Here is a 27,114-nt window from a genome sequence, read left to right as displayed (position 1 = left end):
GTTTACTATGTTGTCCATTATAGAGGTCTTGGGATCCTCAACGTAATGCCAAATTATTACTGTACTTTACTGCTCAGAAATCCCACCAATTTTGTGAGCCTTGGAGCTAAGAAAACTGTGCACAGTTCTTGCCATACTGTCAACTTTATTTCTGTGTATCTTTAAAAACTCAATAAAATCTTTTTTTTTTTTTTAAGCTGCAAAATGGTATTAAAAAAAATAAAAGCTTGCCATACAAAAACAAACAAGCCCTCACACAGCTCCATTGAAGGAAGAATTGAAAAAAAAGTTTTAAGGGTCTCCGAAAATGGCAATTTTTTTTTTTTTTTATAAAGATTAGATTTTTTTTTCTTTCATTCAAATATATTTTTATTTTATTATCGCAATAACCGCCCTGACCTGGAGAATCATGTTACCAGGTCGTTTTTACTGCGCAAGGAACGCTATAGAAACAAAATACAATAGAAGAATTGCATTTATTTCACCTCACCGCGCTTGGATTTTTTTTCCTGTTTTGCAGCACATTGTACGAAAAAAAATAATTGATGTCAAGCAACACTTCAACGCTATGTCTATGGAAAAATAAAAAAAAGCGACATTTCTTGAAAGGGAAAAAAATGCAAAAATGAAAAATTGTCCGGGTTTGAACAGTCCAACGTCAGCCTCTGGTGATGGATGCAGAAGTACAATGACTTTCTACATATTAATCGATTTGCATGCATCCAAGTTCGTCTTCCCCAATGAATGTTGATCTGCCTGTTTTTCTTAGATTTTTTGCCTTTGTTACAAATGCTGGTGATTTGTGAAGGCCGGGTATGGAGACTCCTGACCGTTTGCTGGAAAAAATGCTCTGAATTGCGACTGCTTGGCATCAAGGTGTTAAGCTTATGCACAGAGCGGCATTTGGGTTCATAGACTTTCTAGTGAGCCCGTACATTGTTCTGAGCATGCTCAGAACAAGGCTTGTTTCTTCATCTTGTTTTTTTGTCTGCCGCCTGCCCTGACCACTTAGGCTACGTTCACATTTGTGTTGTGCGCCGCAGCGTCGGCGCCGCAACGCACAACGCAAACAAAAACGCAGCAAAACGCATGCACAAGGCTGCGTTTTGCGCCGCATGCGTCTTTTTTTCATTGATTTTGGACGCAGCAAAAATGCAACTTGCTGCGTCCTCTGCGCCCGGACGCGTGCGCCGCAGTGACGCATGCGGCGCAAAACGCAAGTGCGACGCATGTCCATGCGCCCCCATGTTAAATATAGGGGCGCATGACGCATGCGGCGACGCTGCGGCGCTGCGGCGCAGACCGCAAATGTGAACGTAGACTTACATGTCTACCGATCTTGGTACTCTCCACCCTTGGCTACAATGACTATGGACAGATCTATGTCAGAAATGCGTTGGTTTTTGCCTTAATCTATTATTAATCTTCTAAGCTGTACAAATGAATTGATGAAGTTTTATATACAAAGGGCTGGTAGTTTGTTCTCCACCCAGCCCTGGCCTTTCTGGCATTACATAGTGGAATGTGTTGTGAAATTGGATTCTGGGCTCCCCCGGTGGCCACTTGTGGAATTGAACTTGTGTGCATCATCCCCTCTGTTCACCTGCTCCTATCAGGATGTGGGAGTCGCTATATAACCTTTCTCCTCTGTCAGTTTCATGCCGGTCAACTATGTAATCAGAAGCCTTTCTGTGCATGTTCCTGCTACCAGACAACTCCCAGCTAAGTTGGACTTTTGTCCTTGTGTGTTTTTGCATTTTGTTCCTGTTCACAGCTGCTGTTTCGTTACTGTGTCTGGAAAGCTCTTGTGATCGGAAATTGCCACTCTGGTGTTATGAGTTAATGCTAGAGTCTTAAAGTAATTTCTGGATGGTGTTTTGATAGGGTTTTCTGCTGACCATGAAAGTGCCCTTTCTGTCTTCCTGCTATCTAGTAAGCGGACCTCGATTTTGCTAAACCTATTTTCATACTACGTTTGTCATTTCATCTAAAATCACCGCCAATATATGTGGGGGCCTCTGTCTGCCTTTTGGGGAAATTTCTCTAGAGGTGAGCCAGGACTGTCTTTTCCTCTGCTAGGATTAGGTAGTTCTCCGGCTGGCGCTGGGCATCTAGGGATAAAAAAACGTAGGCATGCTACCCGGCCACTTCTAGTTGTGCGGCAGGTTTAGTTCATGGTCAGTATAGTTTCCATCTTCCAAGAGCTAGTTCTCATATATGCTGGGCTATGTTCTCTCGCCATTGAGAATCATGACAGTTTGACCGGCCCAAAAAAGGGTTAAATTTCTGGCTGAGAAAGGAGAGAAAAAAGAAGTCTGCTACAATTTTTTTTTTTTTTTCCTCTAGTTCTGAGTGTGCTCTTAATTGAATCACTTGCTAGTTTGCCTATGCTGCAGCCTTCCTCTCTTTCTCTCCTTCTAATCCTTGAATGGCTCTGTGTTCACCTGTTTCAAATGGATCTTCAGAGTGTAGCTACAGGTTTGAATAATCTCGCCACAAAGGTACAAAATTTGCAAGATTTTGTTGTTCATGCACCTATGTCTGAGCCTAGAATTCTTTTGCCTGAATTCTTCTCGGGGAATAGATCTCACTTTCAAAATTTTTAAAATAATTGCAAATTGTTTTTGTCCCTGAAGTCTCGCTCTGCCGGAGACCCTGCACAGCAGGTCAGGATTGTAATTTCCTTGCTCCGGGGCGACCCTCAAGACTGGGCTTTTGCATTGGCACCAGGGGATCCTGCGTTGCTCAATGTGGATGCGTTTTTTCTGGCCTTGGGGTTGCTTTATGAGGAACCTCATTTAGAGCTTCAGGCGGAAAAGGCCTTGATGTCCTTGTCTCAGGGGCAAGATGAAGCTGAAATATACTGCCAAAAATTCCGCAAATGGTCTGTGCTTACTCAGTGGAATGAGTGCGCCCTGGCGGCGATTTTCAGAGAAGGTCTCTCTGATGCCATTAAGGATGTTATGGTGGGGTTCCCTGTGCCTGCGAGTCTGAATGAGTCCATGACGATGGCTATTCAGATCGATAGGCGTCTGCGGGAGCGCAAACCTGTGCACCATTTGGCGGTGTCTACTGAGAAAACGCCAGAAAATATGCAATGTGATAGAATTCTGTCCAGAAGCGAGAGGCAGAATTTTAGACGAAAAAATGGGTTGTGCTTCTATTGTGGTGATTCAACTCATGTTATATCAGCATGCTTTAAGCGTACTAAGAAGCCTGACAGGTCTGTTTCAATTAGCACTTTACAGTCTAGGTTTATTCTATCTGTGACCCTGATTTGTTCTTTGTCATCTATTACCGCGGACGCCTATGTCGACTCTGGCGCTGCTTTGAGTCTTATGGATTGGTCCTTTGCCAAACGCTGTGGGTATGATTTGGAGCCATTGGAGGCTCCGATACCTCTGAAAGGGATTGACTCCACCCCATTGGCTAGTAATAAACCACAATACTGGACACAAGTGACTATGCGTGTTAATCCGGATCACCAGGAGGTTATTCGCTTTCTGGTGCTGTATAATCTACATGATGTTTTGGTGCTGGGATTGCCATGGCTGCAATCTCATAACCCAGTCCTCGACTGGAGAGCTATGTCTGTGTTAAGCTGGGGATGTAAAGGAACTCATGGGGACGTACCTTTGGTTTCCATTTCATCATCTATTCCCTCTGAGATTCCTGAATTCTTGTCTGACTTTCGTGACGTTTTTGAAGAACCCAAGGTTGGTTCACTACCTCCGCACCGGGAGTGCGATTGTGCCATAGACTTGATCCCGGGTAGTAAATACCCTAAGGGTCGTTTATTTAATCTGTCTGTGCCTGAACACGCTGCTATGCGAGAATATATAAAGGAGTCCTTGGAAAAGGGACATATTCGTCCTTCGTCATCTCCCTTAGGAGCCGGTTTTTTCTTTGTGTCTAAGAAAGACGGCTCTTTGAGGCCGTGTATTGATTATCGACTTTTGAATAAAATCACGGTTAAATATCAATATCCGTTACCACTGCTTACTGATTTGTTTGCTCGTATAAAGGGGGCCAAGTGGTTCTCTAAGATTGATCTCCGTGGGGCGTATAATTTGGTGCGAATCAAGCAGGGGGATGAGTGGAAAACCGCATTTAATACGCCCGAGGGCCATTTTGAGTATTTGGTGATGCCTTTTGGTCTTTCAAATGCCCCTTCAGTCTTCCAGTCCTTTATGCATGACATTTTCCGCGATTATTTGGATAAATTTATGATTGTGTATCTGGATGATATTCTGATTTTTTCGGATGACTGGGACTCTCATGTCCAGCAGGTCAGGAGGGTTTTTCAGGTTTTGCGGTCTAATTCCTTGTGTGTGAAGGGTTCTAAGTGTGTTTTTGGGGTTCAAAAGATTTCCTTCTTGGGATACATTTTTTCCCCCTCTTCCATCGAGATGGATCCTGTCAAGGTTCAGGCTATTGGTGATTGGACGCAACCCTCTTCTCTTAAGGGTCTTCAGAAATTTTTGGGCTTTGCTAACTTTTATCGTCGATTTATTGCTGGTTTTTCTGATGTTGTAAAACCATTGACTGATTTGACTAAGAAGGGTGCTGATGTTGCTGATTGGTCCCCTGATGCTGTGGAGGCCTTTCGGGAGCTCAAGCGCCGCTTTTCTTCCGCCCCAGTGTTGCGTCAGCCTGATGTTGCTCTTCCTTTTCAGGTTGAGGTCGACGCTTCTGAAATCGGAGCTGGGGCGGTGTTGTCGCAGAGAAGTTCCAACTGCTCCGTGATGAGACCTTGTGCTTTTTTTTCCCGTAAATTTTCGCCCGCCGAGCGGAATTATGATATTGGGAATCGGGAGCTTTTGGCCATGAAGTGGGCTTTTGAGGAGTGGCGTCACTGGCTTGAGGGGGCCAGACATCAGGTGGTGGTATTGACTGACCACAAAAATTTAATTTACCTTGAGTCTGCCAGGCGCCTGAATCCTAGACAGGCGCGCTGGTCGTTGTTTTTCTCTCGGTTTAATTTTGTGGTGTCGTACCTACCGGGTTCTAAGAATGTTAAGGCGGATGCCCTTTCTAGGAGTTTTGAGCCTGACTCCCCTGGTAATTCTGAGCCCACAGGTATCCTTAAAGATGGAGTGATATTGTCTGCCGTTTCTCCAGACCTGCGGCGGGCCTTGCAGGAGTTTCAGGCGGATAGACCTGATCGTTGCCCACCTGGTAGACTGTTTGTTCCTGATGATTGGACCAGTAGAGTCATCTCTGAGGTTCATTCTTCTGCGTTGGCAGGTCATCCTGGAATCTTTGGTACCAGGGATTTGGTGGCAAGGTCCTTCTGGTGGCCTTCCCTGTCACGAGATGTGCGAGGCTTTGTGCAGTCTTGTGACGTTTGTGCTCGGGCCAAGCCTTGTTGTTCTCGGGCTAGTGGATTGTTGTTACCCTTGCCTATCCCGAAGAGGCCTTGGACGCACATCTCGATGGATTTTATTTCGGATCTGCCTGTTTCTCAGAAGATGTCTGTCATCTGGGTGGTGTGTGACCGTTTCTCTAAGATGGTCCATCTGGTTCCCTTGCCTAAGTTGCCTTCTTCTTCCGAGTTGGTTCCTCTGTTTTTTCAAAATGTTGTTCGTTTGCATGGTATTCCGGAGAATATCGTTTCTGACAGAGGGACCCAATTCGTGTCTAGATTTTGGCGGGCATTCTGTGCTAGGATGGGCATAGATTTGTCTTTTTCGTCTGCTTTCCATCCTCAGACTAATGGCCAGACCGAGCGGACTAATCAGACCTTGGAGACATATTTGAGGTGTTTTGTGTCTGCGGATCAGGATGATTGGGTTGCTTTTTTGCCTTTGGCGGAGTTCGCCCTCAATAATCGGGCCAGCTCTGCCACCTTGGTGTCCCCGTTTTTCTGTAATTCGGGGTTTCATCCTCGATTTTCCTCCGGTCAAGTGGAATCTTCGGATTGTCCTGGAGTGGATGCTGTGGTGGAGAGGTTGCATCAGATTTGGGGGCAGGTGGTGGACAATTTGAAGTTGTCCCAGGAGAAGACTCAGCTTTTTGCCAACCGCCGTCGTCGTGTTGGTCCTCGGCTTTGTGTTGGGGACTTGGTGTGGTTGTCTTCTCGTTTTGTCCCTATGAGGGTTTCTTCTCCTAAGTTTAAGCCTCGGTTCATCGGCCCGTACAAGATATTGGAGATTCTTAACCCTGTGTCCTTCCGTTTGGACCTCCCTGCATCCTTTTAGATTCATAATGTTTTTCATCGGTCATTGTTGCGCAGGTATGAGGTACCGGTTGTGCCTTCCATTGAGCCTCCTGCTCCGGTGTTGGTTGAGGGTGAGTTGGAGTACGTTGTGGAAAAGATCTTAGACTCTCGTGTTTCCAGACGGAAACTCCAGTATCTGGTCAAATGGAAGGGATACGGTCAGGAGGATAATTCTTGGGTCACTGCCTCTGATGTTCATGCCTCCGATCTTGTCCGTGCCTTTCATAGGGCTCATCCTGATCGCCCTGGTGGTTCTGGTGAGGGTTCGGTGCCCCCTCCTTGAGGGGGGGGTACTGTTGTGAAATTGGATTCTGGGCTCCCCCGGTGGCCACTTGTGGAATTGAACTTGTGTGCATCATCCCCTCTGTTCACCTGCTCCTATCAGGATGTGGGAGTCGCTATATAACCTTGCTCCTCTGTCAGTTTCATGCCGGTCAACTATGTAATCAGAAGCCTTTCTGTGCATGTTCCTGCTACCAGACAACTCCCAGCTAAGTTGGACTTTTGTCCTTGTGTGTTTTTGCATTTTGTTCCTGTTCACAGCTGCTGTTTCGTTACTGTGTCTGGAAAGCTCTTGTGATCGGAAATTGCCACTCTGGTGTTATGAGTTAATGCTAGAGTCTTAAAGTAATTTCTGGATGGTGTTTTGATAGGGTTTTCTGCTGACCATGAAAGTGCCCTTTCTGTCTTCCTGCTATCTAGTAAGCGGACCTCGATTTTGCTAAACCTATTTTCATACTACGTTTGTCATTTCATCTAAAATCACCGCCAATATATGTGGGGGCCTCTGTCTGCCTTTTGGGGAAATTTCTCTAGAGGTGAGCCAGGACTGTCTTTTCCTCTGCTAGGATTAGGTAGTTCTCCGGCTGGCGCTGGGCATCTAGGGATAAAAAAACGTAGGCATGCTACCCGGCCACTTCTAGTTGTGCGGCAGGTTTAGTTCATGGTCAGTATAGTTTCCATCTTCCAAGAGCTAGTTCTCATATATGCTGGGCTATGTTCTCTCGCCATTGAGAATCATGACAGGAATGCATTGTCTACCAGATGGTTATGGTGACTACCTTCTGGTTGACAGGGAATCTTCCAGATCCCTATAAAAGGATTAAAGGAGATCCTTTAGATTCCACCCCTCAGTTTAGTCAAAAATTCCTTAAAACCCAAACGGTCCGCTACTTTATCGGTGGAGGCCTCTTATCATACCAGTGTCCGGTGAACTGTCAGCTTGTAGGAATACCCTTTTAGGATTTAATTTAGGATCGAAGCTTACAATAATATATATAAAATTCATAGGTCTGCGTGACAACAAGTGTTACAATGTTTGGGCAACAGAACATATATAGATATATTTTACAACAATATAAACTCCCATATTAGGCTGTAATTACAGGGCACTAAATCATGTCTATATAGGTCATACACAGAAGTGAATCACCACCACAAGTACTGGTTTTACTGGTTCACCGGGCAATAAACATAAGGGGATAAGATCACCAAAAGTATTAAGCCCTTCCTGCTACATAACATTGTGTTACATCATATAGAAAACTTTTAAAAATATAAATAAAAAAAATCATAAATATTTGAAATGTCCCCTTTTCCCAGTTAGCAAAATAAAGAAAAATCATAAAAATATGCATAATACTTAAAAATTCGATTTATGAAAATATATAATTAAATCCACTAAACATTGTGAAAAAAAACCACCAAAATTGCTGTTTTTCAGTCTCTCCAATGATAAATGCAATAAAAAGCAATCAAAATGACCACTAAAAGGTGCACCTTGGCATGCAAAAAAACAACAACAAACACACAGCTCCATAGATGGAAAAATAAAAAGCTATGGATCTAAGAAAATTATTATTTTTTCTTCAATTTTGCAAGTTAGAGAAATGTTTAAAGCCACTAAAATAATAATAGTACAAGTTTGGTATATTGTAAGGGATCTGACCTGGGGAATTTTTATATTACCAGGTAATTTTCACTACATAGTGAACGCTGTAAAAAAAAAAACAAGAAACAATGACTGCATTGCGTTTTTTTTTTTTTAACCATTTTGCTCTACTTGGAAGTTTTTCCCTTGTTTTCGGTACATTGTTAGTAAATAGTGTCATTCACACCGAAAATTCATGCTGCATAAAACAAGCCCTAATTCACCTGTGTCAATAGAAAAATTAAAAAAAAATTAAAAGTTATGGCTCTTGGAGGGGGGAGGGAAAAAAAAGCGTGAAAATGAAAGTGGACTGTGGTCATTCTTAAAGACCATTTTGGATTTTGAAGGTGATTAACCCCTTCAAGACGCAGCCCTTTTTCGTTTTTTCGCTCCCCTCCTTCCCAGAGCCATAACTTTTTTACTTTTCCTTCAATATGGCCATGTGAGGGCTTGTTTTTTGCGGGACGAGTTGTACTTTTGATCGACACCATTGGTTTTACCATGTCTTGTACTAGAAAACGGGAAAAAAATTCCAAGTGTGGTGAAATTGCAAAAAAAAAGTGCAATCCTACACTGGTTTTTTGTTTGGCTTTTTTGCTAGTTTCACTAAATGCTAAAACTGACCTGCCATTATGATTCTCCAGGTCATTACGAGTTCGTAGACACCTAACATGTCTAGGTTATTTTTTATCTAAGTGGTGAAAAAAAATTCCAAACTTTGCTAAAAAAAAAATAAAAAAATTGTGCTATATTCCGATACCCGTAGCGTCTCCATTTTTCATGATCTGGGGTCGGGTGAGGGCTCATTTTTTGCGTGCCGAGCTGGCATTTTTATTGATACCACCTATGTGCAGATACGTTCTTTTGATCGCCTGTTATTTCATTTTAATGCAATGTCGCAGCAACCAAAAAAAACGTTATTCTGGCATTTTGAATTTTTTTTCTCGCTACGCCGTTTAGCGATCAGGTTAATTCTTTTTTTTGTTGATAGATCAGGCGATTCTGAAAGCGGCGATACCAAATATGTGTAGGTTTGATATTTTTTTTTATTGTTTTATTTTGAATGGGGCGAAAGGGGGGTGATTTAAACTTTTTTTTTTTTCATATTTTTTAAAACTTTTTTTGGGGAGGCTAGAAGCTGGCATAGCCTGATTGGCTCTGCTCTGGCCTGGAAGCATGAACTATCACTGACATTGGTCTGCAGGCCACAGCAGCCTGAAATAGCCACACAGAACCCAGAACAAGGCAGAGAGGGTTAACCCCCGTATGACCAGACCGGGGAGAAAGCATTAAGCTACTTACGGGTAGCGGCATTTTTCGGAGGCCCATGACAGCACTACGAGAGAGGGGATCCGCCCTTAAGGAACAGGAAACCTACAGATACAAAAGGGCGGCACCTCTCCCATGCATCAGTTGAATTTTAGAGCCTGAGGGGACTACCGCGGTTAGTGGCATACAAATATACATTTTGAAAACTAAAATATTCTATTAAATTATAACTAGACACCATACGTGAGATCTACATATCACACTATATACATATCAGGAAGTGCAACCCCCATGTGAATAGGGAGGGAACTAAGGGTGCTGTCATGGGCCTCCGAAAAATGCCGCTACCCGTAAGTAGCTTAATGCTTTATTCGGACGAAAACGTGTCGCTACCTTCGGCAGATATGCTGGGTCTGGCCTAAGCACTACCCTGTCAGACAGAAATTCTGTATATGGGGGAAGTCTGGAAAGTGCCTGGATATCTTCTGTCCTGCGAGCTGAGGTTATGGCAATCAAGAAGGCTGTCTTAAGTGTCAACATTTTGATCGAGGTATCTTGTAGAGGTTCAAAGGGGGGTTTTGTTAGATAGGACAGAACTAAATTTAGATCCCACGGAACCATTCTGTCTTTATATACTGGTCTAGTTCTACAGACTGCCTTCATAAATCTCGCTACCCAATAGTTGTTAGCTATATTACAGGAAAACAGGGCACCCAGAGCTGAGACCTGTACTCTAAGGGTACTAGTAGAGAGCTTTAACTCAAACCCCTTCTGCAGAAACTCTAAGATTTGTTGTATCGGCACCCCTTCTTGGATATTAAACTTTGAACCGGTCAAGAACTTTCTCCAAGTCCTAGAGTAGATTTTCGTAGTTATTGTTTCCTACTCTTTAGGAGCGTTTCAACTAGGTTCGGAGAGAAGCCCTTATCTACTAACAGTGACCGTTCAAACTCCACGCCGTTAAATGGAGCGCTGCCACTTGTGGATGGGAGATTGGTCCCTGAGAAAGTAAGTTCGGGATTTCTGGCAGAACCCAGGGAACCGATACGGACATTGTCCTGAGCCAGGCAAACCAGGTTCTTCTGGGCCAAGAGGGGGCAATAAGGATGACTTTTGCTCGATCTTCCCTGATTTTCCTCACAACTAGAGGTATCAGGTTCAGCGGTGGGAAGGCATAAGCCAGTGGAAAATCCCATTTTATTAGAAACGCGTCCACCGCCAGGGGATCCTCCCTGGGATTTAGAGAGCAAAAAAGTTTTACTTTTCTGTTGCTTCTGGTGGCGAACAGATCCACCACTGGCAGACCCCATCTGTGGACGATATGGTTGAAAATGTCCTCGTTGAGAGACCACTCTCCTTGTCTTAATACGTTTCGACTTAGGAAATTTGCTGTTAAATTCTCTTTTCCTTTGATGTGGAGAGCTGTCAAAGATTGAAAATTGAGCTCTGCCACCTGGAACAAGCGATCCGTGATCTGCATTAATTTCTCGGAACGTGTTCCCCCTTGCCGGTTTATATAGGTGACCTGTAGGTATCCAGTCCCTTCAGGAACAGGAAACCAACTGGTGCATGGGAGAGGTGCCGCCCTTTTGTATCTGTAGGTTTTCTGTTCCTTAAGGGCGGATCCCCTCTCTCGTAGTGCTGTCATGGGAGTCCGAATAAAATAACAAGAAACAAACCCCGGCCTAGATCATGACACCCTGTATAGGATGGTAAGATCACACACTGGTTACCTGCAGCCATGCAGCCACCACTAGAGGGAGTCTATAACTCAGTAATAACACAGCATGCCATAAGCTCATGTGCTCCCTCTAGTGGTGGCTTCAGGAAGCCAGAATGTTATATTGCAGCTTTTGTGGAAAGGTACAAAACGAAGAAACAACAGATCAGAAAAAGAACAACATGACATTTTTCTATGATTTATTCTTGCTTTTGTTTAAAATGGTCACAAAAAAGTAGGATTCTTGTAGAATCTTGATCATAAAAGCCTGCAATGAGATTAATGAGAAATGTCAGACTGAGGTCACTAAAATGCCTTCTTTGCCAGTCAGTTTGGAAATATTCCTTTATATCCTACAATATTAGACCTCTCCTCTGTACTATGAAACTCTTTATAGGACACAAGAATTACAAATCATTACAATACAGAAGTAACTTCAATATCACGTCCCCTGGGGGACGGAAAAAATAAATTAAAAAATGGTTAAAAGTAATTCAAAAACTATTATAAACACAAAGAAATAAAATCACCACAGTTTACCGATTTAATAAAAAGAAAAAAGCCTTATTTGGTATTAAGTATGTAAAAAAAAAATAAAAAAAAAAATCAGCAAATAATTGAGCGATTACTGTGGGTAAAGGGATTAAATCTTACTGTCCAGTAAATTTCTCCTCCCCAGACCTTGCATAACACAGTATACCCGCATGCATATTTTCTGTATCCTGTGCTCACCTTTTCACTGAAAGCCATAAGACTTCCTACAAAAGATTACAAGGTCAAATTAGTTTAATTATAACGAGAAACGCCTTCATCAGTCACCCCGGGTCACAAACACCAATCATCACTATATAGTATCGGCCCCGCAGACATAGATAACCCACTGTCACCCATGCCTGTATGCGTAAAACTTACAGGAATTGTTGGGCTACAGTTCGAGGGTGGAAGCATCTGTACAGCAGATAGATGATGACGGGCAGTATGAGCAGCGCCACAACTACGAGGAAAATACAAGAATTATCTGGGACGTTCCCATCGGGTTTGGCGGGAGTGTGAAATACTGAGATCTTTTACCTAATCCAAACCACCATGGCGGCTTGAATCCCTCATCAGATCCCTTGTCAGATCTCGTAAACAGGCCGCTTACATTGGCAGAATTGTGCGGGGCCCCTGCGGAGACAGTTCATGGTGTAAACAATAATATCCTGCTTTACTCATGTAGAATTTTACATCGCCTATTGGTTGGCTTTCTTTGGTTTAACAAGTTATGTCAAATTGTGACACGTTTTTGACAACTCTCACAAAATCTACCAAGCCCCATATAAAGGAGAACAACTCCCATATTATTGTACTCTTCATCCCGAATCCCATAAATTGGACAACGACCTCCACAGTCCACACTGGATTCCTTACTAGTGATGAGCGAGTACACTCGGTGCTCGGGTGGTCTCCGACTATTTTTCCGTGCACAGGGATTTAGTTTATGTCTCTGCAGCTGCATGATTTGCTGCTGCTAGACAGCTTGAATACATGTGGGGGTTCCCTATCAAACAGGCAATCCCTGCATGTATTCAAGCTGTCTAGCAGCAGCAAATCATGCAGCTGCGTCGACATAAACTAAATCCCTGAGCACGGCAAAATACTCGGGAAAATCCGAGCAAGACGTATACTCGCTCATCACTATTCCTTACCTAAAGTACTAGCCCCCATACAGTATACTACAACCCCCATACTACACTTCATCAAAAAGTACTAAATCCAACACTAAGACTCCCACAATAGCAACGGACTATACTATGGACTACCACCACCACACTACGCCATAAATTAGTCCACAAAAGTGGCAACTCCAGCATCGCTATCACCCGGTACATGGGCACATATGGTAAATAACTATATGTCTATAAACCCTGCTTTACCGCCCAGTTACCTGGAACCTCGCACAGATGAAGAAGGTGCAGAATAACGATGACTAGGAGTCGCTTCATCTCCGAGTTACCCTGTCGGGACATTCACCATAAAGTCACAAGCACCGACACTAATGTCAGCATTCCGTCAACGGAACAGTAGGAAAACAAGAGTTACCGTGGCAACTAGAGGCAGGATTCTGCAGTCATCCCAACCGAGTCCTTCCTAAATTTCTTGCCCTGCTTTGGAGGTGGAAATGAGCCCACTTACAGCCATGAGCGAGAAGCCTAAAGGGTCACAACACTGATGAGAGAAACTGTAGGAATTGGGCTGTGTTTTAAAAGCCCTTTACATATAGTAGCTGGAAGGGGAAGACTTCTACATGGCAGATCAGAGTGCGGAGAGGGAAGAAAGCATCCAAGTCTGGGGAAAAGTGTTAAAGCTGTCAAGAGCTCTATTCAAAGCCTCCATAAACGCAGCTTTACACAAGTAAATTCCCCAAAACCTGCATTGATCGATGATGTAGGAAGTCGACGATTGTGTATTCATTCAAGAACCTTTTACATGTAAAACGATGATTTGGGAAGATTGCTAACCACTGAGCCGCTGTGCTGCCCCTTTTTTTAACTTAAAGGGACGTGCTTACGACTAATGATATTTTGTTGTCTACATGAAAGATATGATCAATGATTAAAAAAAAAAAAAAACACTATAGTTGGGTAATTATTGCTAAAAACATGTTCAGTCTTGCAATACTCATTGAAGACAGCACATGGAGCAGCAAAAGGTTTTATATGATAAAGCAGAGTGCGGAGAGGGGGAAAAGCATCAAAATATTCACTATGTAAGGAAATAAACTGCATGGGGATAATCACAAAATTCATATATCATATCTACATGTGATGCTTTGCAATAATCACCGTGATAAAAGTACTTTAAAGATAGCAGAGAGCAGGAAAGAGTGTACATGGCAGATCATAGTCTGTAGAGGGTGTTCAGCAACCAAATTTGAGAGAAAGGAACCTTGTGACTTGTATGCTCTTTTCGAAGCTTCTGTCTGCTTAGTTTTCTATAGGCAAATTGCCCAAAATGAGAACCGACTGATCTTATAGCAGGTTTATCAGCACTCAACAATAACCAAGCGTTTTTGATGACTGATCGCTGGCCAGCTATGGAGAACACGTGCTATGTTGTGCATAAATATGTGATTCTTCAGAATTTCTTTTAGTCTTTGCCTGATGAAGAGACCTGTGTAGTCTCGAAAGCTTGCAATTTGTTACCATCTTTTCAGTTAGCCATTAAAAAGGTATCAACCACTGAGGACTCTCAATTCTAAATATTTTTCTGGAAAACACATGGTCATTCTTGTGATAATAGTCATCCTGTGTATAATGACCTCAAGAGAGAAGAGCAGGAAGGGGGAGAAGGTTGTATATAGCAGATGAGAAGTGTGGAGGGGAGGGAAAGCATCCAAGTCCTACCTATTAGAAAATAAATTGCAAAGGCATATTCAGGATCCAAGAAGTATCGTTTCTCCTTGTCGAGAGTGACATGTTAAGCATGGCGAGGTGAGGAGACTTAAAGCCACAATGCTCACCTCTCAATCAGCCAAACCAGATCTCCGCTTTGCACTGACAAGGGGCAGTACCCCGAAACAGTGTCTGCAAATTGAGATTCTGGTTTGGCTTTTATCCTAAGTCATGTGACAAGGCTCGATAAAAGGGTCGACATTGACTGTTAGGACTGCTACTTCCAATAGGTGGCACTAGAGTTCTAGTCCTCTTCCTCTCTGAAGAGGCAATTTGCAAAGGCATATTCAAAAATACAAGATTTTGCTTGATCTTGCATTCACTTGTCCACGCCTGGTGTCATTCCACAGAAACGTCAATAATCGCCCAAGATATCTTGCCATGGAGCAACAGTATAGATAATGTATTCATTTTATTCAATAGATGTCATTGTTCTCCAATCTTACAAGTTTGCACAGCCCCTTAGCACTGTTCAACCGGAGTCTCTAAATTCCTGATAACCTAAGAAACCGGGGAAGACAGATGTCATAAAAGAGATGGAGAAGAAAGTGATCTTCGAAATCAGAAAAGCTTCTTTTTTTTTAAGGCGCTCTATTAGTATTTGCCACTTTTTCACGCCATTCGACGTTAACATGAGGGACTTGTCATTAATCTGGATAATTTTTTTAATGAAAACATATCTTAAATAAAAATTTTAGGAAGCCAGTCTGGTAGTTAAGTCTTGTACGTCAGGGCCACAAGGACTGACGCGTACACACCCGTCTTCCCCAACGTGCATATTCCACTGCGGTCTGGAGGACATGAAGCTCATTTTATACACTTTCTCCCTTTCTCCACATGATAGATCGTGATACACCACACACTGGTTCGGGAAATACCTTTCCACAGCAAGAAAGGCCCCGTCAGTTCCTTCATAGTTTGGTGCTGCAGACACTATGAGGCCGCAGTGAAGGTGGGATACGGAGTCCAACATCAGGGCGGAGATATGAGCGCCATCATGGAGGCTGCACGTAGGCTGAATGTATCGTTCAAGTCCATCAACCAGGATGAGAGAAGGTGGAGGAGACGTTAAATGAAGCGAAGAGAAGAACTGAAGAAGCTCCTTCATAGAAGGCGGGTACACAAAACGGATTTGCTACGAGGAAATGAAAAATATAAATCAGCATGTAGATCCATTTAGTATACAGATTGTTCTGGAACTTGGATCTAGCCAACAAGAAAGTCTTTGTGGTCCATTTCTGGGTCAAACATGGATACGCTCGGATAACCAATCCTAAAGATTAAACAACAACCACTAGACGGATTATCATTGTAATCAGTATAATGGCGCCGACCTGACAGTGTCTGTAGGTTACTGAGCACAATCCTGCTGAGGGGTTCCCTTTAAGGCAATGCCAAACTTGGATATATTACTTATTTAAAGTTGTGAAAAAAAGTGTAAATTCGTAAAAATAAATAATTTGCTTGCAGCCATTTTTCAAAAACCCGTATCATTTTAATTTTTCCTATTAATTACGTTTTTTGTTTTTGGGGTGAGCTGAGGTCTTTAAAGGGCACCTGTCACCCCATTTTTTCCGTATGAGATAAAAATACTGTTAAATAGGGCCTGAGCTGTGCATTACAACAGTGTATTTTGTGGACCCCGATTCCCCACCTATGCTGCCAAAATACGTTACCAAAGTAGCCGTTTTCGCCTGTCAATCAGGCTGGTCTGGTCAAAAGGGCGTGGTGTCTTCCCCCAGATCTTGCTTAGTTTTCCGTTGGTGGCGTAGTGGTTTGCGCATTCCCAAGGTCCCGAATCCACTGCACAGGGGAGTGAAAACAGCGCGATGTGTTCTATTTCCCTGGTGATCGGTGGGGGCGGCCATCTTCCTTTGGCCGCGTGTGCGCAGATGGAGCGCTCTGCTGCCCGCGGCTTCAGGAAAATGGCCGCGGGATGCCGCGCGTGCGCAGATGGAGATCGGGGTGGCCATTTTCCTGAAGCCGAGATGCGAATTCTGCTTCAGGAAAATGGCCGCCGCGATCTCCATCTGCGCACGCGTGGCATCCCGTGGCCATTTTCCTGAAGCCGCGGGCAGCAGAGCGCTCCATCTGCGCACGCGCGGCCAAAGGAAGATGGCCGCCCCCACCGATCAACAGAGAAATAATGCACATCGCGCTGTTTTCACTCCCCTGTGCAGTGGATTCGGGACCTTGGGCATGCGCAAACCACTACGCCACCAACGGAAAACTAAGCAAGATCTGGGGGAAGACACCACGCCCTTTTGACCAGACCAGCCTGATTGACAGGCGAAAACGGCTACTTTGGTAACGTATTTTGGCAGCATAGGTGGGGAATCGGGGTCCACAAAATACACTGTTGTAATGCACAGCTCAGGCCCTATTTAACAGTATTTTTATCTCATACGGAAAAAACGGGGTGACAGGTGCCCTTTAATAGATACCATTTGATCGCTTATTGTTTTTTTGCTGAAAACCCCCCCCTCAACATTTTTGGCCTTTTTTCTTTTCTCTTGGTCCTCATAGGAATACCAAGATGGCAGGCATGGGAGCTTTCAGTAGATCCCAGGCTGTCATAGCAACCCATGGACACTCATTAACGGCTCGCTCACATTCGTGTATAATAAAAAAATCAATCTGACTCCGCTCCTGAAAAGCTGGACAAGTGGAATCCGTATGGCTGAACTTACTTTCTCACCTTTCATCCACATAGTATCTGATTTTTACGCACACATCTCAAAGAAACCAGGAAATTGAAGCAGGCAAGCCCACCCTCCCCCCCAAAAAAGAGCTTGATAGAAAAGATATCCTGCGGATATATAATTTCACAATCCCCCCACATATTCTAAAATGGCACCCTTCAGTGCCTTGCACATGTACTTTATGATCCAGCCTTTTCACCTAATAATTGAAAAAAAATGAAGTGCGATCCCCTCCTAGTTTTGATAACCAGCCAAGGTACAGAAGACGGCTGTGAGCTTATGTTATCAGGGTGGGAAAGATCATGGTTATCAAACCCTTCCCAGCGTAAAAATACCAGCCCTCAGATCTTCTCTACTGCCCTGGTGCTTTGGCAATCAGGGTAATGGATTTTGGGGTTGATGTCAGCAGCTGGATGACATCAAGCCCTAGTGTTAGTAATGGAGGGGTATCTGTCAGACACCCCCATTATTAACCCAGTAATAAAAAATCCAGCCCTCAGCTGCCCCAGATCTTCTCTACTGCCCTGGTGCTTTGGCAATCAGGATAATGGTTTTTGGGGTTGATGTCAGCAGCTGGATGACATCAAGCCCCAGTGTTAGTAATGGAGGGGTATCTGTCAGACAGTAATAAAAATACACACACAAAAAACTTTAGTGTAATTAAATTAAAAAAAACAGTCCCTGACACTTTAATGGAAACCTGAAAAACATAAAAAGAGAGAAATAAAAGACAAGACACTATCTCTCATTCACAATTTATTATAAAACAAAAAGTTTCTAAGCAGGTCCGACGAAGTCCATGGCATTCTCACGACGTTCCCCGAACCTGACGTCCAAACACTATGGACTCTCGTCAAGAGAACGAAGCTCTATAGGCTGTAGCAGCAGCCAATCCGGGTCCCGCCGTACTTCACGAGACCCGGCAGTTGTGTTAACTGGTGGCATCACTTCTCATCACAGCCGCCGGGGCCCGCGGAGCGTAGCGAGACTCCATAGCCTTTGGACGTCGTATTCTGGGGAATGCCATGGACTTTGCTGAGTGGGAACGTTTTGTTTTCTAATAAATTGGTAAACAAGGGACAGTGTCTTGTCTCAATTTCTCTCTTTTTATGTTTTTTCAAGTTTCCATTTAAAGACCGTCAGATTGCCTGGATTTTTTTTTCTTTCAAATAAAATGGTGAACCAGGGAAAGTGTTGGGGATTGATTGTTTTTTTTAAATAAAAGGTTGTTTTTTTTTATTTCTTTTTTATTACTGGATTAGTATGTAATGGGGTGTTTGAGACGTCTCTCCATTATTAACACCAAGGCTTGATGTCAGCACCAGCTGCTGACATCAACCCCAAAAAACCATTACCCCGACTGCCAAAGCACCAGGGCAATTGGGAAGAGCCAAGGCGAAGAATTATAATTGGCGCATGTAATGTGATGCGCCACTTCTGGGGCGGCTACAGGCCAATAACCAGGGGCCTTCTCAGCCTGATAACATCAGTCTGCAGCTGTTTGCTTTACCTGGGCTGGTCATCAAAAAATTAGGTGGACTCCAAGTCATTTCCAATTATTTATTAGGTGACAGAAGCTTAAAAAGCTGGACTTTATATAAAGAACATAAAGTATAAAGTGAGGGGGGAGGGGAGGAATTTTATATCTTCCGGAAATCTATTCTAGCCATTTTTTTTTTGTACTTCTTTGTTTCAATGTCCTGGTTTCTTTGACATTTCTGCTTAAAAAAAAAAAATGTGCAAATCCTACAGATGGTCCAAATTTCTCACATCCACAGACTTGCATTGGCGGGTCTCGGCCAATACATGTGATATTTTCTGACGCTGGTTAGAAGCCTCATGGAATAACATTGGTCAGACTGCAATGTGAGGTTTTCTCAAATTAAAAAAAAATCCCTGAATCCCTCACGCAGCTCCATGGGAATAAATAATAATAATAAAAAAAAAAAGATAATCAGATTTTTTTTCTTTTTAATAAAACATAAAAGGTCTGATTATAATAATAAAAAAAAAATATATATATATATATATATATATATATATATATATATATATATATATATAGGTTCAGTGTCACCATAATTGTACCAGACACGAAAAAATTATGTAGCTAGGTCATATTTTAGCGCACAAATGCAAAAAAAAAAAAAAATCATTAAAAGGTGGAATTGTGGTTTTTATTTTTCCTTCATTTCCCCGCACTGGGATTTTTCCCCAGTTTCGCTGTACATTATATGGTGAGACGAATGGCGTCACTCAGAAATAAAGCTCGTCCTGCGAATAAAGCCGCCCTCATACGGCCATGCTGACAGAAAAAATAAAACTTATGGCTCTCGAAGAACACGAAGGAGGAACAAACCCCTTTCCTTTCCGCATCGATGGCGGAGAACCGCTGCTGATATACGGACAGGCTTCGCGTACGCTCAGCAGTACGCATGGGCGACACGACACCTGCCAATGGCGGCAGCAGCGCCCCTCACCTCACCGTGGTCGGTGAAAGGATTACCTCAGGATTAGGTCTGACAGAAAATGTCTATTACTCAAAGCAACCAATCAGAGCTCAGCTTTCATCTGCCAACCTACAGCGGGAGAATGAAAGCTGCGCGCGGATTGGTTGCTATTAGCAGCACCTCAGAGGCTGACTATATAAGCAGTCCTTGTCTTTCCCCACAAGGGCACCTTTAGTATGAGGGGATCCCGGGCCACTCTGCCCGCTCTGGGCACAGTCTGCAGCGGCTCCGGACACAGATACAGCACAGCTCCTTCCTCCTCAGCCGCCAGAGCCGCCGCCATAAACAGAAGCCCGCTTATTCCACAGCCCGGGGGCCCTAAGATCAACGCTGGAGGGCCACACTCCGCAGCCCCCTGATCACCAGGCTCCTGGGAGCCGCTCAGCTCCCTCAGCACCCGCAGCAGCGTCCCAGACATCGCGCGTCGGCAGTGACTACAACGGAGTAGATTTTTTGAGGTAAGATGTCACCGGACGGGGCGGGGCCTACTAATCCAGTAAAGACCGGATAGCAGGAAGCAGCGCTGTACTGAGGCTGCAGTGGAGAGAAGGGACTAAGTGTGTACAGAATGGTGGGAATCAGGGCGCAGGACTCGCTGTGAGTGCTGGAGGAAAGGGTTGATGTTACTTGAGTGGGGCTGTGTGAAGAAAGGGGGGATGATGAGGGGCTGTATGGATGGGGGGGGGTGATGAGGAGCTGTGTGGATAGGGAGGTGATGAGGGGCTGTGTGGATGGGGGGTGATGAGGGGCTGTGTGGATGGGGAGCGATGAAGGGCTGTATGGATAGGGAGGTAATGAGGGTCTGTGTGGATGGGGGGTGATGAGGGGCTGTGTGGAGAGGGGGGTGATGAGGGGCTGTGTGGATGGGGAGTGATGAGGGGCTGTGTGGAGAGGGGGTGATGAGGGGCTGTGTGGATGGGGAGTGATGAAGGGCTGTATGGATAGGGAGGTGATGAGGGGCTGTGTGGATAGGGGGGTGATGAGGGGCTGTGTGGATGGGGAGCGATGAAGGGCTGTATGGATAGGGAGGTGATGAGGGTCTGTGTGGATAGGGGGGTGATGAGGGGCTGTGTGGATGGGGAGCGATGAAGGGCTGTATGGATAGGGAGGTGATGAGGGGCTGTGTGGAGAGGGGGGTGATGAGGGGCTGTGTGGATGGGGAGTGATGAAGGGCTGTATGGATAGGGAGGTGATGAGGGTCTGTGTGGAGAGGGGGTGATGAGGAGCTGTGTGGATGGGGAGCGATGAAGGGCTGTATGGATAGGGAGGTGATGAGGGGCTGTGTGGAGAGGGGGGTGAGCGGGGGTGATGAGGGGCTGTGTGGAGGGGGGGCATGATGTGGGGAAGACGGAGATGATGCATACTGGCTGCAAGGGGAAGGGAGGGGTGATGTAACTTCCGTGTAGAAAAAAAAACCTCTTTCCCAAGCTCTAGGCGCACAAACACGGAATCCCTACACTCTACACACACACGTGACATTACCCACTTCCCGAAACAGTCACAAGGGATTTACAAATGTGAAGAAAATCCAGCTTCTTGAAAATTGCAAAATTAATTGAAAAATAGATAAAAAATCAAAACATGCTAAATTGCAGAGACAGCATAGCAACGCGTTTCAAAACGCACATGGCGCCATATGTCTGAAACGCGTTGTTTGCTGTCTCTGCAATTTAGCATGTTTTGAGTTTTTATCTATTTTTCAATTCTGCAATTTTGAAGAAGCTGGATTATCTTCACATTTGTAAATCCCTTGTGACTGTTTCGGGAAGGTGTGTGTGGAGTGATGTCACTCGTGCATTTTGTTACTTATCTCAACATGGCTTAGTTCTACACATTGATTTGTACAGTTCATTTTTACAGACTTGTATGTATAAATATATTTATATCTGTCTCCTTTTTGTTAAACTTATTTATTTGTGTTTTTAATAAAGCAGTTTCAGAACTATGGGTTAAATTTTCATTACTATTTTTCTAAAGCTCGGGGTATGTTCACACATTGCAATTTGTTGGGGAAAGGATCTGCAGCCAAGTCCTTACCAGTAGACCGGCACTAAATCGTTCAGATCTCGCTGAGTTTTTTTTTGTCCTCAGCAGCATTTAGCATACTTTTCAAACTAGGAAAGTAAATTTTTTTCCCCCCAAATTGGGAGGAAAATTGGGGTGTGTCTTATAGTACGAATATAGCTTACAGGGGGTGCATGGCGGCAGCAGTTGTGGAGTGGGGTCACAGGAGGCAGGGTCCCTGCTGCAGGAAGCCAGCGGAAGAAGTGGTGTGAGGCTGCGAGAACTCGGCCGAGATCCCAATCTGCATATGTGCTGCTGGAGGCAGCCATCTTCCTGAAGCCCACCGCACTGAAATGAATGCACTCCGCTCTGCGTCACTGCTGACACCCTTCCATCCAGCCCAGGACCCACAGCCTTGCACCGTTGGGACACCCTTTCCTCCCACCCAGGGCCTACAGCATCGCCCCCACCACCGCCAGTTTCCTGCAGCACAGACCCTGCCTCCTGTGACCCCAATCCACCGCCCCCAGGTAAGCTACTCTAAATTCGAACTGTAAGACCCTCATTTTAGCAAAAATCTTTTTTTTCCCTTCCCCCATGACGGCACACCTGAGAGAGGGGATCCGCCCAGTCAGGACAGGAAACCCTACTGAAAATAAAAGGGCGGTACCTCTCTGTAGCTTCAGTTGGGTTTCCTGTCCTGACAGGGACCCTTGTGCTGAACACGGCAGTGATTCCACCTACCCAGGTCCCGTCCCGGCGTGGAAGAACAGGCAGCGCCTGTGCGTCGGAGTTCGGGTCCTGGATGCGCCGTCCGCAGGTCCGCCGGGTCACGTCCGAGCGGGCGTTTGCGCAGCATGGTTGGAGGACCGGGTTCCTTCCATGGCTGCCACGCCACCCTCCCCTCTCTGCCGGCATCCAGGTGCGGCGGCCGCTTCCGGGTCGCTCGTCTGACGTCACACGCAAGGCACGCTGGGAATGGGCGTGCCCGTGTGACGTCAGGGGCGGGCGCCGGATCCAAGATGGCGGCGCCCATGAAGAAACGCCGGCCGGTGGAAGGAGACTCCGGCGGCATGGCAGAGAAGGGGAGGGCCACTATTGGGCACCGGAGGAGGCGGGGAGTGCAGTGGTCCCCCCATAAAAGGGTGCTGGACCACAGGAGACGCGCTCATGTCCAAAACTTCACCATGGAAGTGGGGCAACAGGAGCAGCAGCAGCAGCCGCCTTCACAGCAGCAGCAGGAGCTCTCACCAGATGCCTTGCCGAGCCACCAGCATACCAGGAGCAGCCGCTCAAGTGGTAGGAACAGCGGTCGTTCTGTCCGGCAAGATTCATCGGCGTCCAGGAGGGACGCTTCATGTGCATCTGTCCAGCCTCAAAAATCGGTACCCTTGATTGTCGTTGGTGGTGAGTGATCTACGTGAATGTAACCCTTATGGTAACAGGGTCCATTTTTTTCTGTTTTGATCACTAGGGGTCCAGGAAAGCTAGCGGTAAAACAAAGAACCGAGAGTGTGCCCTTTGTAAAGACCCGCTTGCAGTTCAGTATCAGAAGGATCTCTGTGCTAACTGCATTAGTAAAACTATACAAGAAGAGACCCCTAATTTCGCCACTAGCCTTAAAGCCATAATACAGGCTGAAATAAAAGACTCCTGGAAATTGGCCCTTAACGAACCGAGAGGGAGAAGCCGCAGGGCGTCTACAGAGTCAGATGCCTCTCAGAAACGGGAGTCATAAAACATCCCGATCTCCCTCTACCTCCCCGGCCTCTGTCCAGTCTTCAGATTCCTCCTCGGACAGTGATTCAGGAGGTCGTCCATGTTTTCCAACTGAGGACGTAGACAAATTAGTCAAAGCAGTTAGATCTGCAATGGGTCTTAAAGAGGAGAAGACACCTAGGTCACTAGAAGATGTCATGTTTGGTGGCTTAGAAGAAAGGAGGAAACGCACGTTTCCGGTTAATGCAAAAATAAAAGCATTAATTGAGAAAGAGTGGAAAAAACCTGAAAAAATGGGTTCTTTGCCCTCTTCATCCAAAAGGAGATATCCCTTTGAGGATAAAGACTCTGAACCCTGGGAAAAGATCCCAAAAATTGACGGAGCAGTAGCCAAATGTTTAAAAAGATCATCCCTTCCATTAGAAGACTCGGGTGTTCTTAAAGACCCGCTTGATAAAAAAGCAGATGGTTTTCTGAGACATATCTGGGAAGCCTCAGCAGGGGGCCTGAAGCCATCAATTGCTGGAACATGTACGGCCCGTGCTCTAATGGTCTGGCTACAGCAGATAGAGGATCAGCTAAAGGACAAAGTACCCAGAACCGACATCCTTGCAAATATATCTTTAGTGCAAGGAGCAGCAGCCTTTTTAGCAGACTCTTCTGCGGATTCCGGGTCTTGGGACTTATCCACAAAAAGGTTCTTCAGGAGGTCCCGGTTCGGGAGGAAGGAGACGGGTTTTACTCCCCCCTCTTCTTAATCCAAAAACCGGATGGTTCTTGGAGAACTATTATAAATCTAAGGAAGCTCAACCAATCTATAGAGAACTACTCTTTCAAGATGGAGTCTATAAACACGACCATAAAACTTCTCTTCCAACACTGCTCCATGGCAGTAATAGACTTGAAACATGCATATTACCATATAGCAATACATCAGGAATATCAGAAATACTTGAGAGTAGCTCTCTATATTCAGAATCAGGTAAAACATTATCAATACACAGCCCTTCCGTTCGGCCTGTCTACAGCCCCCAGGGTTTTCACCAAATTAATGGTGGAAGTAATGTCATACCTCCGGTCCCGGGATGTATTCATTGTCCCATATCTGGACGATTTCCTTGTAATAGGGAGGTCAGAGTCCCACTGCACTCATCAAGTATCAGTGGTAACATCAACTCTAATGGAGCTGGGTTGGTTAATAAATATCCCCAAGTCAAGACTGCTACCAGTAAAATTACAGTCCTTCCTGGGGTTAATACTGGACTCCGAACGTCAGCTCTGCCTCCTTCCAGAAAACAAAGTAGACAAGATAATAAACCTGACCAGTACAGCAATACGTCAGCCAACAATGACTCTGAGAAAGGCGATGTCCCTACTAGGCTCGTTAACATTGTGTATTCCAGCGGTAGGATGGGCACAATTCCACCTAAGACAGCTACAGTGGGAAGTTCTCTCAGCTCAAAGACTGTTGAGAGGGCATTTAGAAGGAAATCTATGTCTCCCTGGGCGTAAGGGATTCCCTAGTCTGGTGGACGGTGAAAGACCACCTGACAATGGGGGTCCGGTGGCAAAATCCGGTCAAAGACATCGTCACGACCGACGCAAGCGGTACAGGTTGGGGGGCTCACCTGAGGTCTCACTCTGTACAAGGAACCTGGTCCATACGAGAAAAAAACTATGGGTCAAACGAAAAAGAGCTATGGGCAGTGAAGAAAGCCCTAAGACATTTTCTTCCTTTACTCCGGGGTCGCCATACTCGAATCCTGACGGACAATCGAGCAGTGGTGGCGTATGTCAATCATCAGGGGGGGACGAGGTCCAAAGGCCTCATGGAAGCATCAAATCTACTCTTTCAACTAGCAGAACAACACCTGTCATCTCTGTCAGCGCTGCACATCAAAGGCATAGAGAACACTCAAGCGGACTTCCTGAGTCGCAGAGGCTTAAGGCAGGGGGAATGGTCCCTAAACCCACAGATATTTCAACAAATAGTCCAAGCCTGGGGCACACCAGAAATAGACTTGTTTGCCAGCTCTCACAACAGAAAAGTCAGAAAGTTCTGCTCCTTGAATCCAAGAGAACATCCCTTCGCAGTAGATGCCCTACTGATACCCTGGAAGTTCTCTCTGGCCTACGCATTCCCCCCGATAGTAATGATTCCAGCTGTGATCCGGAAGATCAGAGAGGATCAGGCAAAAATCATCTTCATAGCTCCATTTTGGCCAAGGAGACCATGGTTCTCCCTTCTAAGGCAGATGTCGGTAACAGACCCATGGATTCTGCCAGAGGTTCCGGACCTGCTAACCCAGGGCCCAGTGACCCACTCTCAGGTGAAGGGCTTCCATCTCGCAGCCTGGAATTTGAGAGGGCGTTACTAAGTCGCCAAGGATTCTCACCAGGGTTAATCTCCACCCTGTTGCAAAGCAGAAAACCCATAACCTCTAGGATCTATGGTAGGACATGGAAAAAATTTCTTAACTTCCTGGGTGAACCATTGGGGGAGGTGGCTCCAATAGGTCCTATCCTAGAATTTCTGCAAGCAGGATTACATCTTGGGTTAGCAACCAGCACCCTTAAAGTTCAGGTTTCGGCCTTGGGGGCCCTATATAACTGTAATCTTGCCTCAAATAGATGGGTTTCACGATTCATAAAATCTTGTAGTAGATCTCGGCCGGTCGTTATCCCAAAAATCCCTCCTTGGGATCTAAATTTAGTCTTAGAAGCCCTAACTAAGCAGCATTTTGAGCCCTTGCAGGAGTTATCACCTAAGTTACTTACCCTTAAAACAGTTTTACTAGTAGCCTTAACATCGGCACGTAGGGTAAGTGATTTACAGGCCCTGTCAATATGCCCTCCTTATACTCAGGTTTTTGACAGGATTGTTCTAAGACCAGACCCGGCTTATCTCCCCAAGGTGGTTCAAAAGTTCCATAGGAGTCAAGAGATTACTTTACCATCATTCTGTAGTAATCCTAAAAATCCAGGGGAACAAAAGTTCCACATGTTAGATGTGAGAAGATCTATGTTACAATACATATCTATGACTAGTCAGTGGAGGAAAGACCAAACCCTATTCATAGCCTTTCAGGGTAGCAAAAGAGGGTGTGGGGTAGCTAAAAGTACTATTGTACTATTGCTAGATGGATTAGGGAGGCCATTAGTTTATCCTACTCTGCGGGTGGCACTCCGGTTCCTGAAGGCATCAAGGCTCACTCCACCAGAGCCGTGGCTACCTCCTGGGCAGAAAAGGCTGAGGTATCAATTGATCAAATTTGCAAGGCCGCTACCTGGTCCTCACCCTCAACTTTTTTCAAGCACTACCGGCTAGATCTTTCTTCCTCTGCTGACCTAACCTTTGGTAGAAGGGTGCTACAAGCGGTGGTCCCTCCCTAAGGTTTCATTCTACAAAAGTCTCTCAGGTGTGCCGTCATGGGGGAAGGGAAAACACCAAGGTTACTTACTGGTAGCTGGTTTTTCCGGAACCCATGACGGCACCCGTATATTCCCCCCCTTTATCACCCTTTCGGTGTGCACTATTGTTTTGGGTGTATTTAGTTAATATAATGTGGTGTTGGATTGCCATGTGTACTAACCAGGGGGGCCTCT

The 27,114-nt window shown here is 45.1% G+C and overlaps 2 protein-coding genes across 8 annotated transcripts in view; one reads left to right on the top strand and one right to left on the bottom strand.

The window, feature by feature from the left end:
• Window positions 1–11,322: 11,322 nt before the first annotated feature.
• LOC143774386 (uncharacterized) lies at window positions 11,323–20,244 on the bottom strand. Of its 6 annotated transcripts, XR_013215527.1 has the most exons (7): window positions 19,955–20,244; window positions 13,222–15,708; window positions 13,067–13,136; window positions 12,211–12,306; window positions 12,052–12,133; window positions 11,872–11,897; window positions 11,323–11,407 (listed from the first exon to the last, which is right to left on the bottom strand). XR_013215527.1 is itself a non-coding variant. In XM_077261916.1 (6 exons), the coding sequence occupies exons 2-5, from the start codon at window positions 13,122–13,124 to the stop codon at window positions 11,876–11,878; spliced, it is 258 nt and encodes an 85-aa protein (XP_077118031.1). In that variant the 5' UTR covers window positions 13,125–13,136; window positions 13,222–15,269; the 3' UTR covers window positions 11,323–11,407; window positions 11,872–11,875. The 6 variants fall into 6 exon arrangements, 2 of the variants coding, with proteins under 2 accessions (XP_077118031.1, XP_077118030.1); XR_013215526.1 differs by having other exon boundaries at window positions 11,794–11,897; window positions 13,067–15,708; XR_013215525.1 differs by having other exon boundaries at window positions 13,067–15,708.
• EPOR (erythropoietin receptor) overlaps window positions 20,104–27,114 on the top strand; it is a 63,691-nt gene continuing 56,680 nt past the window's right edge. For both annotated transcript variants that reach the window (XM_077261914.1, XM_077261913.1), the window contains exon 1: window positions 20,104–20,243. The gene's annotated coding sequence lies outside the window, so the exon portion shown is untranslated. The remainder of the gene's footprint in view (window positions 20,244–27,114) is intronic.

This window comes from Ranitomeya variabilis, chromosome 5 (assembly GCF_051348905.1).
Source record: "Ranitomeya variabilis isolate aRanVar5 chromosome 5, aRanVar5.hap1, whole genome shotgun sequence".
Lineage (NCBI taxonomy): Eukaryota > Metazoa > Chordata > Amphibia > Anura > Dendrobatidae > Ranitomeya > Ranitomeya variabilis.
This window is presented reverse-complemented; position numbering and strand designations above follow the sequence as displayed.